At 35.8% G+C, this 15,672-nt stretch overlaps 1 protein-coding gene across 4 annotated transcripts in view; it reads left to right on the top strand.

The window, feature by feature from the left end:
* LOC126971549 (serine/threonine-protein phosphatase 6 regulatory ankyrin repeat subunit B) overlaps positions 1 to 14,740 on the top strand; it is a 55,750-nt gene extending 41,010 nt beyond the window's left edge. Inside the window, exons 7-19 of one of the 4 annotated variants that reach the window (XM_050817843.1) lie at positions 1,727 to 1,923; positions 3,147 to 3,245; positions 5,718 to 5,862; positions 6,172 to 6,329; positions 6,414 to 7,641; positions 7,890 to 8,089; positions 8,169 to 8,705; positions 8,916 to 9,122; positions 9,205 to 9,898; positions 11,426 to 11,646; positions 12,471 to 12,599; positions 13,964 to 14,099; positions 14,359 to 14,740. In XM_050817843.1, the coding sequence (XP_050673800.1) occupies positions 1,727 to 1,923; positions 3,147 to 3,245; positions 5,718 to 5,862; positions 6,172 to 6,329; positions 6,414 to 7,641; positions 7,890 to 8,089; positions 8,169 to 8,705; positions 8,916 to 9,122; positions 9,205 to 9,898; positions 11,426 to 11,646; positions 12,471 to 12,599; positions 13,964 to 14,099; positions 14,359 to 14,585 (4,178 nt within the window). In that variant the 3' untranslated portion in view covers positions 14,586 to 14,740. Of the gene's footprint in view, positions 1 to 1,726; positions 1,924 to 3,146; positions 3,246 to 5,717; positions 5,863 to 6,171; positions 6,330 to 6,413; positions 7,642 to 7,889; positions 8,090 to 8,168; positions 8,706 to 8,915; positions 9,134 to 9,204; positions 9,899 to 11,176; positions 11,389 to 11,425; positions 11,653 to 12,470; positions 12,600 to 13,963; positions 14,100 to 14,358 lie in introns of those variants that run through there. The other 3 variants (XM_050817844.1, XM_050817845.1, XM_050817842.1) reach the window with 3 other exon arrangements.
* The last annotated feature ends 932 nt before the right edge of the window (positions 14,741 to 15,672 follow it).

Below are 15,672 nucleotides of genomic sequence, written 5' to 3'. Positions count from 1 at the left end.
TGCCTGTGTCTACCTGATTTCGAGCACTAATTGTTATTTATCGTAAGGTGGTCTCTTTTATCGTGTTCCATAAAAAAAGAAATCTCTCTCTTGTTTTAAATGTTTTGCAACACCAAGTGGCAGGTTTTCATGGCGATCGAATGAATGATTTATAGAGCACATCAAGTGCTGTAACGGTGTACTTAGGTGGTATCTACAAAGTGGTTGGAATCCATCTTCAGGAAAAATACATGTATTATTTCAAATCGAGCCATCATTGAGATTTGCGGCTACAAACATAAAGAAAATTATTTTTTATAAGTACATTTTATTGTGGATTATTTTATAGATTTCGGCCATACACTTATTATTTTATTTCGAGCGGAAATTCATACTTCATCCTTAACAAGAATTATAATTGCTGTGACACGGTACACTGTTGCTGTTCAGCTTGCAAGGCTAATTTTAGCTAAGCCAAAATTAGTCTCGTTGAATCCAGCTGTGAAACCACTGAAGATCCAAAAGAGTCCACTGGAGTGTGACACTATTGCTAGTGCCTATACTTTAAGAAGAGTATATACCCTACCTCTAACGATCCTACGCCTCTTACACTAAATAACAGCCCCAATTTCAATAACTTTGAAGGTATTTGTAACTATGGATAAACTACTTTGACTCCAAATTTATGAAAAGATCTTCACGCATGAACACCCATAACTTGACAAATTCTATTTTTTTTTATGGAATAGGAGGACAAACGAGCGTACGGGTCAACTGGTGTTAAGTGATCACCGCCGCCCACAATCTCTTGCAACACCAGAGGAATCACAGGAGCGTTGCCGGCCTTTAAGGAAGGAGTATGCGCTTTTTTTGAAGGTACCCATGTCGTATCGTCGCGGAAACACCGCATAAGGAAGCTCATTCCACAGCTTTGTAGTACGTGGAAGAAAGCTTCTTGAAAACTGCACTGTGGAGGACTGCCACACATCCAGATGGTGAGGATGATATCCTAACTGGTGGCGTGTCGTGCGAAGGTGGAATTCGGCGACAGGAATCAGGTTAAACAGCTCTTCGGAACACTCCCCCTGATAAATGCGGTAGAAGACACACAATGAAGCGACATCTCTACGCAACGCCAAGTGATCCAGCCGTTCACAGAGCACTGGGTCCCCGACAATTCGAGCAGCTCTACGTTGCACGTGGTCAAATGGGTCGAGCTGATACTGGGGTGCACCAGACCATAGATGACAGCAATACTCCATGTGTGGCCGGACCTGTGCTTTGTAGAGCGCTAGAATGTGGGCCGGCTTGAAGTATTGCCGTGCTCTATTGATGACGCCCAGCTTCTTCGGAGCCAATTTGGCTTTGCCCTCCAGATGGCCACGGAATTGGTAATCGCTCGAGATTTCGAGACCCAGTATTCCGATACTAGGCGAGTCTTTTTAGGAGTTCTATTTAACAAACACACATTATTGAAGTGCAAACTTCTTTAGCGGCGTTGGGGAAAATCTTATGGGTTCGCGTCACCGACATGATCGAGACTGGTGTACGCTTGAAGTGTAAGATTGACATTAATAATTAAATTGTATTTAAAAATTATGAAATTTCAAAATTTAATTCTAAATTTGTAAGATTTCACTTCTATCGGCAGTCTCTACTTCTGCCAATTTATTTTTATTTAGTACACAAACATAATAATTATGGGGTTTTAAGTGGGTCTAATATTAATATGTTTAACGATTTACAGATCGCACACCAATGCATCTAGCTGCGGAAAACGGGCATGCAGCAATCATAGAGCTCTTGGCAGACAAGTTCAAAGCTTCTATCTTTGAAAGGACAAAGGATGGTAGTACACTAATGCATATAGCGTCTCTCAACGGACATGCTGATTGCGCAATGATGCTCTTCAAAAAAGGAGTATATCTTCATATGCCGAATAAAGTACGTTAGTTTCTTTACATTGTTCATCTAGTATGGAACCAATGATGAATTATTGAAAGCAATTATCAGCACGAGTTATTTTTGTAAAAGATCCTGAATTTTTGTTTTTATTTATTGAACTAGCTGCTGCCCGTGACATCGTCCGCATGGACGCTATAAACCAGCAAAATACTATATCTGCAGTGACAATATGTGGCTTATAATTTGTAAGAATTAAATATATTCAGTACTTTTTGCGTTTTGCCCAAATATATTGAGATAAACAGATAACAATTGTATTAACTTCTTTTCTGGCTTTGGTTTGTTTGTAAAATACACAGCAGGTTTAAGACAATAGACAATATACTGTTTTTAACTTATTACTATTTTATTATATTTTTTTTTTATGGAATATGAAGACAAACGAGCGTAAGAGGTCACCTGTTGTTAAGTGATCACCGCCGCCCACAATCTCTTGCAACTCCAGAGGAATCACAGGAGCGTTGCTGGCCTTTAAGGAAGGTGTACGCGCTATTTTAGAAGGTACCCATGTCGTATCGTCCCGGAAACACCGCACAAGGAAACTCATTCCACAGCGTTGTAGTACGCGGAAGAAAGCTCCTTGAAAACCGCACTGTGGAGGACTGCCACACATCCAGATGGTGGGGATGATATACTTACTTGTGGCGTGTCGTGCGAAGGTGGAATTCGGCGGCAGGAATCAGGTTAAACAGCTGTTATATGTTATTTATTTAGATAAAAAGGCTAGCCTTATTTAAGTAGACATATAATATGAAGCTGTGGATTGAGCTTCCTTATGCAAAGTTTTCAGGATGATACGACCTTCAAAAAAACGCGTACACTTTTCTAAAAGGCAAGCATGTGATTCCTTTAGCGTTGCAAGAAATTGTAGGCAGCGGTGGTCACTTATCATCAGTTGAACCTTACGCACATTTGTCATCCTGTTTATTTAAAAAAATAGAAGCTTGTATGATATAATTCCAATGTTAAGTAGTTTAATAATTATTTATTAACGTTTAGTAATAAATGTTATTTAACGAACGGAACGTCCTTGAAACCTCTGTAGTTTCGCCATAAAACTGTTACGAACTGAAACATTAAAAGTATTGGAGTTATGTAAATGGTGTGGGAGATTTTATTAGCATTTTGTTGCCTTTTGACCTAGTCCCATAATTATATTGAATTTATGTCAAGTTTTTTGGAACCTTTTAAATATATTTCAGGATGGTGCTAGAAGTATTCACACAGCAGCACGGTATGGCCACGTTGGAATTATCAACACTCTTCTTCAGAAAGGTGAAAGCGTTGACGTAACAACAAACGTGAGTACATTCTTCTCGATACGAAGTGAACTTCTAGAATAAGAATAATTAATCTAACTTAAGGGCATAAACGATCCAAAAGAATAAAGGATAAACGATAAGGGTCCAAACGATTGCGAAACTTGAGTGGCAGTGAGCAGGGCACATAGTTCGACGGACAGATGGCCGTTGGGGCAGTAAAGTCCTCGAATGGCGACCACGTACCGAAAGACGTAGTGTTGGCAGGCCCCCACAAGATGGACCGACGATCTGGTCAAGATCGCCGGAATACGTTTGATGAGGACAGCGCAGGACCGTTCGTCGTGGAAATTTTTGGGGAAGGCCTTTGTCCAGCAGTGGACGTTTTCCGGCTGATGATAATGATGATGATAAAGGGCATTTATTTTTCTCAAAATTGATTAGTGTTACGAAATTTAAAAGAATTGTTAAAAAACGTTTGTGTGGGAAAGGTTATTATAGCATAAACGATTTTCTTAATGACACCACGGTCTGGGAATAAAGCGAACACCCTCAGGCTCTTTAATTATATATGTTTATTGTACGATATCACATTGTAATCCATATTTTATATTAAAAAAAAGCCCGCTGAGTTTCTTGCGCCCATTCCTCTCAGGTCTGAGGTAGTCTCTTTTGAATGGGTGGTAGTTTTTGGCGTTCAATAAGTGAATTTAAATCCTATTTTGAATAAAAATACTTAAATTTGAATTTGAATTCCTTCAGACTTCTTTTTGATGTCATTTCTAATATACGAGACACTGCTATCGCTTCGGAAACAAATGGCGCTCTGAGAGAGAAGAAGCGGCGCAAGAAACTCTCCTAGCATTCTTATTTTTTTTTGTGTTTTGGTAACCTACAATATTGAGAGATTTTGGGTTGTTGAAATCCGTACTCTCTTTGAATACCACTCTAATTGGAACAATAAATAATTCGACAAATGAAATACAACTCAATTAATTTATTTTGTAAACACCGAACTAAAATTCTAATCAGATCAGCGGTAGGAATTTATTTATATTCTTAAAGAACATAGTAATGCTTAAACTATAAAGCATGATACCAATTGGGAATTCTACTCAAATCAAGTATTGATATTTTTAACTCGTTTTTTAATTTATATTTATTATCAATCCAAATGATTTGAGTTTTCTTTAGTGTTAATTCCGCCAATACTTGTCTTAAAACAATTCGACACGTGTTTCGCCTCTACACGAGGCATCCTCAGGACATGTTGACTCGCTAAAATCTGGCACGAGACTGAATCAAATGAGCCGGAAACCGCTCTTTTATACCCTCGTCCCATGAAATGACGCGCTGTGATTGGTCGGCTGTTGTGACGTATTACCCCCGGAAGAGATACGTAACAATGGTGAAGGGACCAAATTTGTTTGTTCAATTAAACAATGTAAACATGTTATTTCTATGTTTTATTATTTCTAATTGCTCTAACACATTCAAGCGAAATACTTTTCACATGTATGTAAAATATTAAAATTATTATTGTTTCCGAGTAAGCGACCGGTGTCAATTAAATGTTTCGCGAAGTGTGATTTTTCATCATTGATCAGTCTCGTGCCAGATTTTGGCGAGTCAACACGTCCTGAGGATGCCTCGTGTAGAGGCGAAACACGTGCCGAATTAACACTAAAGAAAACTCAAAACATTTGGATAATTATGGATTACCGCAACGTAACGCCTGCTTCAATAAATTTATTAACAAACCAAACGACGAAAAAACTAAATTAAAAAATATTAATTTAACTAACAATCATATTATTTCTGATTAGACAGAGATAGGACTAATAAAATAAGTCGTCGCCTTACCTTAGATCTGCCGTAGTAGCTTTTTGTTTAAATAAGGGACGAGACAAGCAGAACGTTGATGGTAATTTGTAAACGGTGGTAAACGCCCAGCCCATTACAATGCAGTGTTGCTCAGGAATCTTCAAATATCCAAAAACTCTGAGCGGGACTTAAATTGCACTCGTCAGTTTGATCTATACGATGTTAAGCCACATTTACCCAGAAATTTCACTAACTACGGCGCCCTTCAGACCGTAACACAATAATGCTTACACATGACTGCTTCACGGCAGAAATAGGCACGGCCGGCTTTCTGTGCAAAGGAGCCTCCCACTAGTAGTCTTACTGGAACTCTTTACAAATTTTTGGTTTCCGAGATAGGGATAGAAGACCGTTACTCTAAAAGTTTAAAAGCCTGTGCAAGTCTTCTTTGTTTAATTTCAGTGTAGTTATATCATTATTTTTATCTTAGTTTATAATGTAATGGTAAAAAAATCGAGTCAAATACCCAACTGCTTAAAGGCTATAGTACTGAATTCTGGAGGGATCTTTATGAACGCATTCTAGTATTGCATCGGACGAACACTCCACCTTAGATTCTACTGCTATCTTCATTCTACACTGATTTCAATTCTAAATTCGTTTTGAATACTATCACATTGAATTGAACAGGATAACTACACTGCTCTTCATATAGCTGTGGAGTCATGCAAACCAGCTGTTGTCGAAACTCTATTGGGCTATGGAGCTGATGTTCACATCAGAGGCGGCAAACAAAGAGAGACACCTTTACATATTGCGGCTAGAATACCAGACGGTAATGAATTTTACATGAATATTAATTAATTATTCGCCCTATGGACCCATGTTGAAATACCTCAAACATCCTCAAATCATGCATCAAACCTATTTTTACCTTTTTACTGATGCACTTGAAGATTTTAAAAACGTACAATCACTTCATTGCCTAAAAATTAATGACACTTAGATTCCTGACCTTCGTCGTAAATTTTAAAACCCCAAATCACCATCTGTTTTGGTATAGCATCCAAACAGAAAAAAATGTATTGTTACCTATCAATCTCGCGAATCAACAATAATTCAAGAATTTTAAAACACCTTTCAGGAGACAAATGTGCTTTAATGTTACTGAAGTCAGGAGCCGGACCTAATAAAGCAACAGAAGAAGGAATGACGCCAGTGCATGTTGCCGCTAGGTACGGGAATTTGGCTACGCTTGTATTACTATTAGAAGATGGAGGTGATCCCATGCGAAAAACTAAGGTAAAACTTCGCTGACTAGTTATTCATAGTTGAATATCATGACTGTTAATGATGTTTACAATTGATAAGTACTTTAATTCACAGTCTGGTGAAACACCGCTCCACATGGCATGTAGAAGCTGTAAACCTGATATAGTACGGCATTTAATCGACTTCGTTAAAGATAGAAAAGGAGAAAAAATTGCTACATCGTATATTGATTCGGTTGATGAAGACGGAGCTAGTGCTTTACATTTTGCCGGACAAGTAACTAAAGAGGAAGTTAAAGTGCCATCAGCTGACAGAGAAGTTGTAAAATGTTTGATGCAGAATGGTGCTGACGTAACATTACAAACAAAACACAATCAAGATACTGCGTTTCATTTTTGCGCAATTGCTGGCAACAATGATGTTTTGACTGAGATGATAACTGATATGTCTACAGCTGATGTTGGTAGAGCACTAAATAAACAAAATTCAATTGGTTGGACTCCTTTATTAATAGCTTGCAACAGAGGTCACATGGAACTTGTTAATACCCTATTATCAAACCACGCCAGGGTAGATGTATTCGATGTTGAAGGAAGATCTGCTTTACATTTGGCTGCAGAACATGGCTATTTACAAGTTTGCGATGCATTATTAACAAATAAAGCATTTATAAATTCAAAAGCCAGAAATGGACGTACAGCCCTTCATTTAGCTGCAATGAATGGTTTTGCCCATCTTGTAAAATTTTTAATTAGGGATCACAATGCAGTTATAGACGTATTGACTTTAAAAAAACAAACACCATTACATTTAGCAGCAGCTAGTGGTCAAATAGAAGTTTGCAAACTATTACTAGAACTAGGTGCCAATATTGATGCAACAGATGAATTAGGTCAAAAACCCATCCACGCCGCCGCACAAAATAATTATTCAGAGGTAGTTCAATTATTTTTACAACAACATCCTAATTTAGTCATGGCAACGACCAAGGATGGAAATACCTGTGCTCACATAGCGGCTATACAAGGATCGGTGAAAGTAATTGAAGAATTAATGAAATTCGATCGAACTGGAGTTATATCGGCGCGAAATAAATTAAATGAGTCTACGCCTCTGCAATTAGCTGCAGAAGGAGGCCACGCAGATGTAGTAAGAGTTTTGGTGAGGGCTGGGGCTTCTTGCACAGATGAGAATAGAGCTGGATTAACTGCAGTACATTTAGCAGCTGAGCATGGTCACACAAATGTATTAGATGTAATGCGTTCAACCAACACATTAAGAATATCAAGCAAAAAATTAGGATTAACACCTTTACATATTGCAGCGTACTATGGGCAAGCAGGTTAGTAGTATTTGTGATAGTAAATAAGTATATTTAAACGAATTCTTCAGGGCTTTCGTTGATAGGTGAATTTTTAAAAGATATGCATTTTAAATTTTTAATTACTTGGTATATATATATATGTGTGTCACGCCTATAGTTTTGCTTTATTATATAAACTTTCACAGGCAACAGCTAGTTAACCAGTTTAGTTATAAAATAATAAGTAGTGGTTTCTATTAATTTAAATACTTTTTTTATGATTTCAGAAACCGTTCGAGAACTTTTATCACATGTTCCTGGGACAGTTAAATCAGAAGCACCTACAGGAGTTTCTCTAGTTCCTATATTAGGAGCAGAATCAGGATTAACTCCGTTGCATTTAGCAGCGTATAATGGAAACGAAAATGTCGTTAGGTTGCTACTAAATTCTCCTGGTGTACAGGTTGATGCAGCAACAAATGAAAACGTAAGTACTATGGAATATTTAATAAAAAATTGTTTTTCGAAATAAGAATAACTATTTATGGAAAGTTTTGTTATAACAGGGTTATAATCCACTTCACCTTGCATGTTTCGGTGGACATATGTCAATTGTCGGCCTTTTGCTGAGCAGATCTGCTGAGTTATTGCAAAGTACAGATAGACATGGAAAAACAGGACTTCATATCGCGTCTACACATGGCCACTACCAAATGGTGGAAGTATTGTTGGGGCAAGGAGCAGAAATAAACGCCACTGATAAAAATGGTTGGACTCCACTACATTGCGCATCAAAGGCCGGGCATTTAAATGTCGTAAAGCTCTTATGTGAATCAGGTGCATCACCAAAAAGTGAAACAAATTTGAATTGCGCTCCTATCTGGTTTGCTGCATCAGAAAATCACAATGACGTATTAGAATATTTATTACATAAAGAACACGATACTCAATCGCTTATGGACGATAAAAAATTTATTTACAATCTTATGGTGTGTTCTAAGAATCACAATAATATTCCAATCGAAGAATTTGTGTTAGTGTCTCCAGCACCTGTTGATACAGCAGCTAAGCTATCAAACCTTTATATTAATTTATCTACTAAGGTAAGTTTTAAGTATTCTATTAATTATTAGTTTCTAGACCAATGACCAATAAGGTGACCAAATAGGCTAGATAAGGCGTTTATATCAGTAAATATATTAAATATTTTAATGACTTTACATAGAAAATAATTTATTAACCGTATTTGATTTGTGTTTTACTAATGTTATCTAATTTTTAACAGATTCGCTATATTTTTAATTTTTTTTTAGGAAAAGGAGCGTGCCAAAGATCTGATAGCTGCTGGAAAGCAGTGTGAAGCGATGGCAACTGAATTATTAGCTTTAGCTGCTGGCGCTGATTCCGCTGGACATATTCTAACAGCTACAGATAATAGAAATATTGAATTTTTGGATGTACTCATTGAAAATGAGCAAAAAGAGGTCATAGCTCACACGGTTGTCCAAAGATATCTTCAGGTAAAAAATAGGTAACTTCACAAGCTATAACATAAACATCTACTTGTTCTTTCATGCTTACTTAGTGAAATTGTTCTTTCAGGAACTCTGGAGAGGTAGCCTCAAGTGGACGGGCATCAAAATAATGTTTTTGTTTTTCATTTTTATTATTTGCCCACCAGTTTGGCTAGTTTTCTCTCTTCCATTAGGTCATAAATATAATAAGATACCCATAATTAAGTTTATGTCTTACTTAACGTCTCATATTTACCTTATGATATTATTAGCCTTGGTAGCTATAACACCAATATATAATTCTATATTTAGAGAAAGTCTGGTACCAAGATGGTACGAATGGATATTACTTATTTGGCTAAGTGGTCTGCTTTTATTTGAACTAACAAACCCTAGTGATAAATCTGGTCTTGGTTGGATTAAGATTGCAGTTTTATTGTTAGGAATGATTGGTGTTGCTGCCCATGTGGTGGGATGGATTTTTGTATTGCCAAAATACTGGCCGACATTAATGTATTGTAGAAACCAATTATTTGCCCTTTCTTTCTTACTAGCATGCGTACAAATTTTAGACTTTTTATCATTCCATCATCTATTTGGTCCATGGGCAATTATCATAGGTGATCTTATGAAAGATCTAGGAAGATTTCTGGCTGTATTGGCTATCTTTGTATTTGGTTTTTCGATGCATATTGTGGCATTGAATCAGCCTTTCAGGAATATTAACAAGCCAGAGGACAATAAATATGCGAGGACCGCAAGGAGAAAATTATTTTCCGACGGTAATATACTTTTAATATTATATTTTATTTATTTACTATATTAAATGATTTTTAATACTTTTATTTAGATTAGTTACATTAAATTAATCTAAAATTTATATTTATATTAATCGATAAATTTAAATATGAGATAAACACACTAACAACTGTCTACAAATTTCATTGAAATATTTAGATAGTCAACGTACGAAACGTCAATTATACAATCCACCTTGGACTATTACTGAAGAATCATATCGACGAAAACAAGGTCCGGTGGGCCGTAAGTTGATTAGAAGTATTTGTGGCGATGTAGATCACAATTATTTATATTGCAGTTTAAATCATACATACAATGATTGAATTACCTGTGTGCTTATACACTTTTTATGCCATCTGCTTTCAGGCTTAATGTGTGTCCCCATTTAAGAATGTTCATCCATCAATGTGAATACTACGAGTTGCAAACGTTAGCTACACCACAAATATCAGAATGTTTAGGCTATGTTCAATGATTACGATAAATTTTGTCATCATAATTGATAACCAAGTTGTGTCAAATATTATAATGACAAAATTTTAACTGTTAGAAATAGTTCTATGTTTACTAATAAATTGTGTACTATATGTTCTACTTGAAGCCAAAGTTCACAAAGATCTTGTTTTATCAGAAATTTCGTTTAAAAATACCAATTTCAGATGAGTGGATATCAACAGAACATATATTATGCGAGTTTATCATAGTTTTAGTGGAATGAGTGGCCGACTTCACCGCATTTGATGGAGCATATGATTTGCGCATGCCGCAATTGCATTTTCCTACGTTTGTCACCGGTGTCTTGAGGTACCACTATGTGTTCGGATTTCTTTGGGCTTAGTCTTCGTTGTGGTGACTTTAATCACCCACGCTGGTTTTGTCGCTACACTGTTAGATGGACTGGGGTATATTGATGCAGGTATTCGATTAATTATTATTATGATAAAATCAATCCAAACATTATACATACTATTAAAATTACAAATTAAACACAGTACATTTAAAAAATAGTTGAAACATATACAGATCAATCTACCCCATCCCATATCAGACATTACAACATCATCAGTGTAAAAATAGTATTTCACAGAAACATTTTTGGAATTAGTGAAACATGATAAAAACACAATATCACATATATTTCATTATGAAGGGGTTTGATTGCTGTAATTACACATTGAAATAGATTTAGCATATATGCCTGCAACAACATACCTATTGATGTCGTAAAAGAACAAGGTCCATAGTATATTGCTTTCTAGCGACGTTGACGCCGATTGAAGCTATGGAGAAATTGTTCTTCGCCCTTTTTGGCCAGATTACTCTGTCAGACTTGAACTACATAACCAGCGTGCGACCTCTCTGGACCCAAAACCTGTTCAAGTTTATCTTCGGTGGCTACTTGTTGATGTCCGTCGTGGTGCTAATAACTCTCCTCATTGCGATGATGTCGGACACTTACCAGCGTATTCAGGTAAATTTGCTGTGAACTTCAAAACCATTGTTCGCAGTTACGATGAATCCAATATTCTCGTTTGAGCTACTCTTCTTTGCGGTGTTCGGACAGACGACAACAGAACAGACGAGAGTGCATCGGAACGATAGCAATACACAGCCTATGTGGACGAATTATTTATTCAAAATAGTGTTCGGAATTTATATGTTGGTATCAGTTGTTGTACTGATCAATTTGCTGATCGCTATGATGTCTGATACTTATCAGAGAATCCAGGTATGAACTTGTTTATAAATATCCCGGTACACACATGTTTTCTGATGAAATTTACTCAATGTTATCTATAAACCCTTCGTTTCATGGTATGAACCGTTAGTTCTTTAGAATTTCACTGTATCCAAATGACGTACACTTGCTTCATCTGCGATTTCATCTACATGCACACAAACATAGCCAGCGTAAAGTAGCTCTGTGCTGCCCCGAGGCATTAAAATAATAGGGTAGTCCTAGGCCTTAAACACGTTGAGTCACGTTGCCGTCCGACGATAAAAACAAGAACGAGTCCTTCCTGACTGGATTAGAATCACACAGAACACCGGCGTTCGCACAGCTTGTGTGTCAAAAACTGGCACCCATTTCCCCCCATCCCTCCACCACAACGAATACTCGCATTTGGTCTGGTGTACCCCAGTATTTCGAATCATTTGATCGCGTGCTACGTACACCTGGTCTGATCTGTTTATGTACGTAGGTACGTTTTCAATAATTCAATGTAGGTACACTAAATTATTGACAAAACATTTGAAAGGTAAATAGGTGAATTTTTTTCTTAATAATTCAGTCCTTCAGGGGAACAAATATGCAAGAATTATTCACAAGCCATTTCATCACGTGCTAAAATTATTATTTTTTTCGCATTGTATTTCAAGAAATTTACTTCGACATTCATGGAATTTCTAATGGCGATATTGTAGATAGGCATAAGCTGATGCCCAATGCAATTAATAACTGTTTATCGGATAATCGGTTCCACCAGTTTTGGTTGCATTTTGAAGCTATCGAACACAAAATATAATTAACCGATCATTTTGAAATTGCAGGCCCAGTCTGATATAGAATGGAAGTACGGATTGTCAAAGTTGATTCGTAACATGCATCGTACAAACACTGCACCGTCGCCGCTGAACCTAGTGACTACTTGGCTAATGTGGCTCATACATAGATGCAAAGTAAGTAATAATAGTATTATAATAATATTGACACACTTTTACCCCAATTATTTTGCCCCAAACTAGGCATGGCCTGTACTATTGGTACAAGACAACGATATATTTACCTAAACATACATAAATACAGGATGGACCAAAAGTCCGATTATAATTGGAATGATGATTAAAAAAAACTAATTACAGTAGATCAAAATTGTTTATTGTTTTCGATAGTAAACAAAAGGGGAATTTATTTCTTAAAAATCACATCATCCATATGCAATCCTTCATTATTCTGGCATTGCTGCAATCTAGAGCGGAAATTTTCGATAACAGCTTTACATGTTTCTGTTTCTAAGATTTCATGTCGCGCAGAAATTCCGCTGGCTAAGCTACGGCGCCGTTATTTCTGTACTGTGAAATTTATAATGATTTGTACAGTTCATAATTAGCTTCGCGTACCTTTGTTGGTGTATCAATTGTGGTATGACAAACTTAAATTATTTTATTTATTTGTGTATTAAAAACCTTAATAAAATAATAAATCAAATCGAAATATAAATATTTTCTACATACTATTGCCGTTATAGAAGAATTGAGAATTAAGTACGTCATTATGTGGGAACATTATAATAATAATATTGACACACTTTTTACACAAATGATCTTTCCCCAAGTTAAGCATAATATATAGCCTGTGTTATGGGTTACAAGACAATGATATATTTAATACAATATACTTACTTAAACATACATAAATTCATATAAACATACATAAATACATTTAAACATCCATGACTCGGAAACAAACATCCATATTCATCATATAAATGCTTGCACCAGGTAGGATCGCTAACCACTCGGCTATACAGGTCGTCAATAATGACAAATTAATTTGTTTTTTAAATTTTTAGAAAGCAGTTATTGAATAACATGTTGCAAACAATAAATATAGGGCTTGGTTGGCCAGCCTAGCGAAACTGTCTAAGACGTAACGTGCAGTCATTGATCTATCAATAGATAGACAGATGACGGCTATAATCTTGTAAAAAACGGAGACAGCCGAAAGCCACTACCAATGCCAATCGCCTAACTGTAATTAGTAATATCCAAACTTACGTCAAATCTCACTACACGTTTCATACTAAACTAAATTTCAATATTTTCTTAAGCAGTCCTGCCTCTTATTAAGTAGAAATAACATCCTCTTTGGTTTTGGCAATCTGTAATCGTAATAAACTGCTTTGAAGGAATTTTTAAATTATGGCGACAATTACATAGAAATAGGAATGTGGATACTTTTTTAGCTTTACAATTTTATCACAATGACTACCTAATGAGCTCGTTATGAGAACTTTTATACTTACTATTGATATTCTGAACAGGAACGACTAACAAAGAAGAAACGGCCTAGTCTCATCCATATGGTGGGAATGCAACGCCAAGATCAAATGAGTGCAAGATCTAAAGCTGGTGCAAAGTGGCTCTCAAAAGTTAAAAGAGGACAAGTTGTACCTAAAGGTGATTTAAAACAGTTTCTTGAGGACATTTAAAATTATTTCGTCCATTTCTTCAAACACAATAAATTATTTAAAACCAATCTGGGAATTTGAGATGATACAGTTTTGTTTTATGAAAATCAGAGCTTTATCGATTAGGATTATTATTTGTAAATGTGCAGTCAATTCTTAGTAATAATTAGAATCACCAACCAACAAGTAAGCTCTTTACTTGATCGGGCTGGTTTTGAAATGCATTAATATTTCAACATAATTTTCAGATTCAACACGGCTTTCTGTTGTGCACTTAAGTCCTCTTGGATCTCAACTTAGTTTTAACAATATGACTAGAATAGAAAACGTAGTAGACTGGGAAATAATAGCAAAGAAATACAGATCTTTAATGAGAGACGAGCCAGAAGAACCAGCGACGAAAGAGAATGATACTGACACTGCTGACAGCGAATCAGAAACCGTTCCGAATAATATTGCAAATGCTCCGTCCTGAATACCAAATAATAGAAAAAAATTGTGAAGCCGCCAAAAGAAATAGTAAAAAATGAAAATAATTTTTTATAAGGACATGTGTAAATATAAATATTTAGTAAATTTGTCTTGTACAGTTAATATAAGCGCCTATATAATTTTATTGTTACTATTTTTTTTTCAAGCTATAGTTTTGTCAAATCAAAGATTTTGCTATTTTTTTTTTTATTATCCGCCCTAAGTTCTTCGTATCATTATTATATCTAAAGTAATTGTTAAATGATTTGTTTACTTTGTGAAATAATAAAATCAAATATTGTAAAAAGCTTTATTTTGTAGCGTTGAAAGTATTAACAATGTCCAAAAACAATTTTCAATAGTGACCACGGACGAGTAAAAAAAGAAGGACTCCGCGCCGTCATATTAGCAAGTGAGGCACCGTTATGCTAGTGTGTGTGCGGTTACGGGGGATACCATTTACACAATTTTTTCTCCCATAAATATTCATAATATATGGCCACAAATACTTTTATAGAATCGTTTTTACACTTTCGAAAAAAGTCGCAAACTGAACTGTCAGACGATGGCAAATCTCATAATGGTGGCGGATCGGCTTGTATTAGTGTAAATGTGCGCGTGGGGCTATGTATTTACTCGTTTACCGGCTTGTTTTGGTGCTTCACTGTTATGTAAGGTGACACACTTTTTTACTCGTCCGTCATAGTGACATACAGAATGTCAGCATAATAAAATGTTTTGTAAGTTAATTTTGTATGTAGTGTATATTGTATTTGTTAACAGTTTCTGATAAAGAAAGCTAATCTTTCTTATTATCGCATTAAATTATCGGTTGAAAATATTAATAGGAATTACCTATGATTGTGTCCATTTGGTCACCGTTTTTGTGAAAATATCAATATGTATTTTTGTAAATATTTGTTTATTTACTGTTTCAAAAATATAAACAATTACTTTATTTTTATTGTCTTAAATACAAACAGTCTCTCTTTTCTTAACATTTTAAGATATCGTGACTTGGTCTACTATTGGGCTTTAAGAGCTAATACGCATTCAGTTCATATTTAACTCAACCATGTCAAGTACTAAAC

Source organism: Leptidea sinapis, chromosome 24 (genome assembly GCF_905404315.1).
Source record: "Leptidea sinapis chromosome 24, ilLepSina1.1, whole genome shotgun sequence".
NCBI lineage: Eukaryota > Metazoa > Arthropoda > Insecta > Lepidoptera > Pieridae > Leptidea > Leptidea sinapis.
Note: the sequence above shows the minus strand (reverse complement) of the source record. Positions and strands in the feature narration are given on the sequence as shown.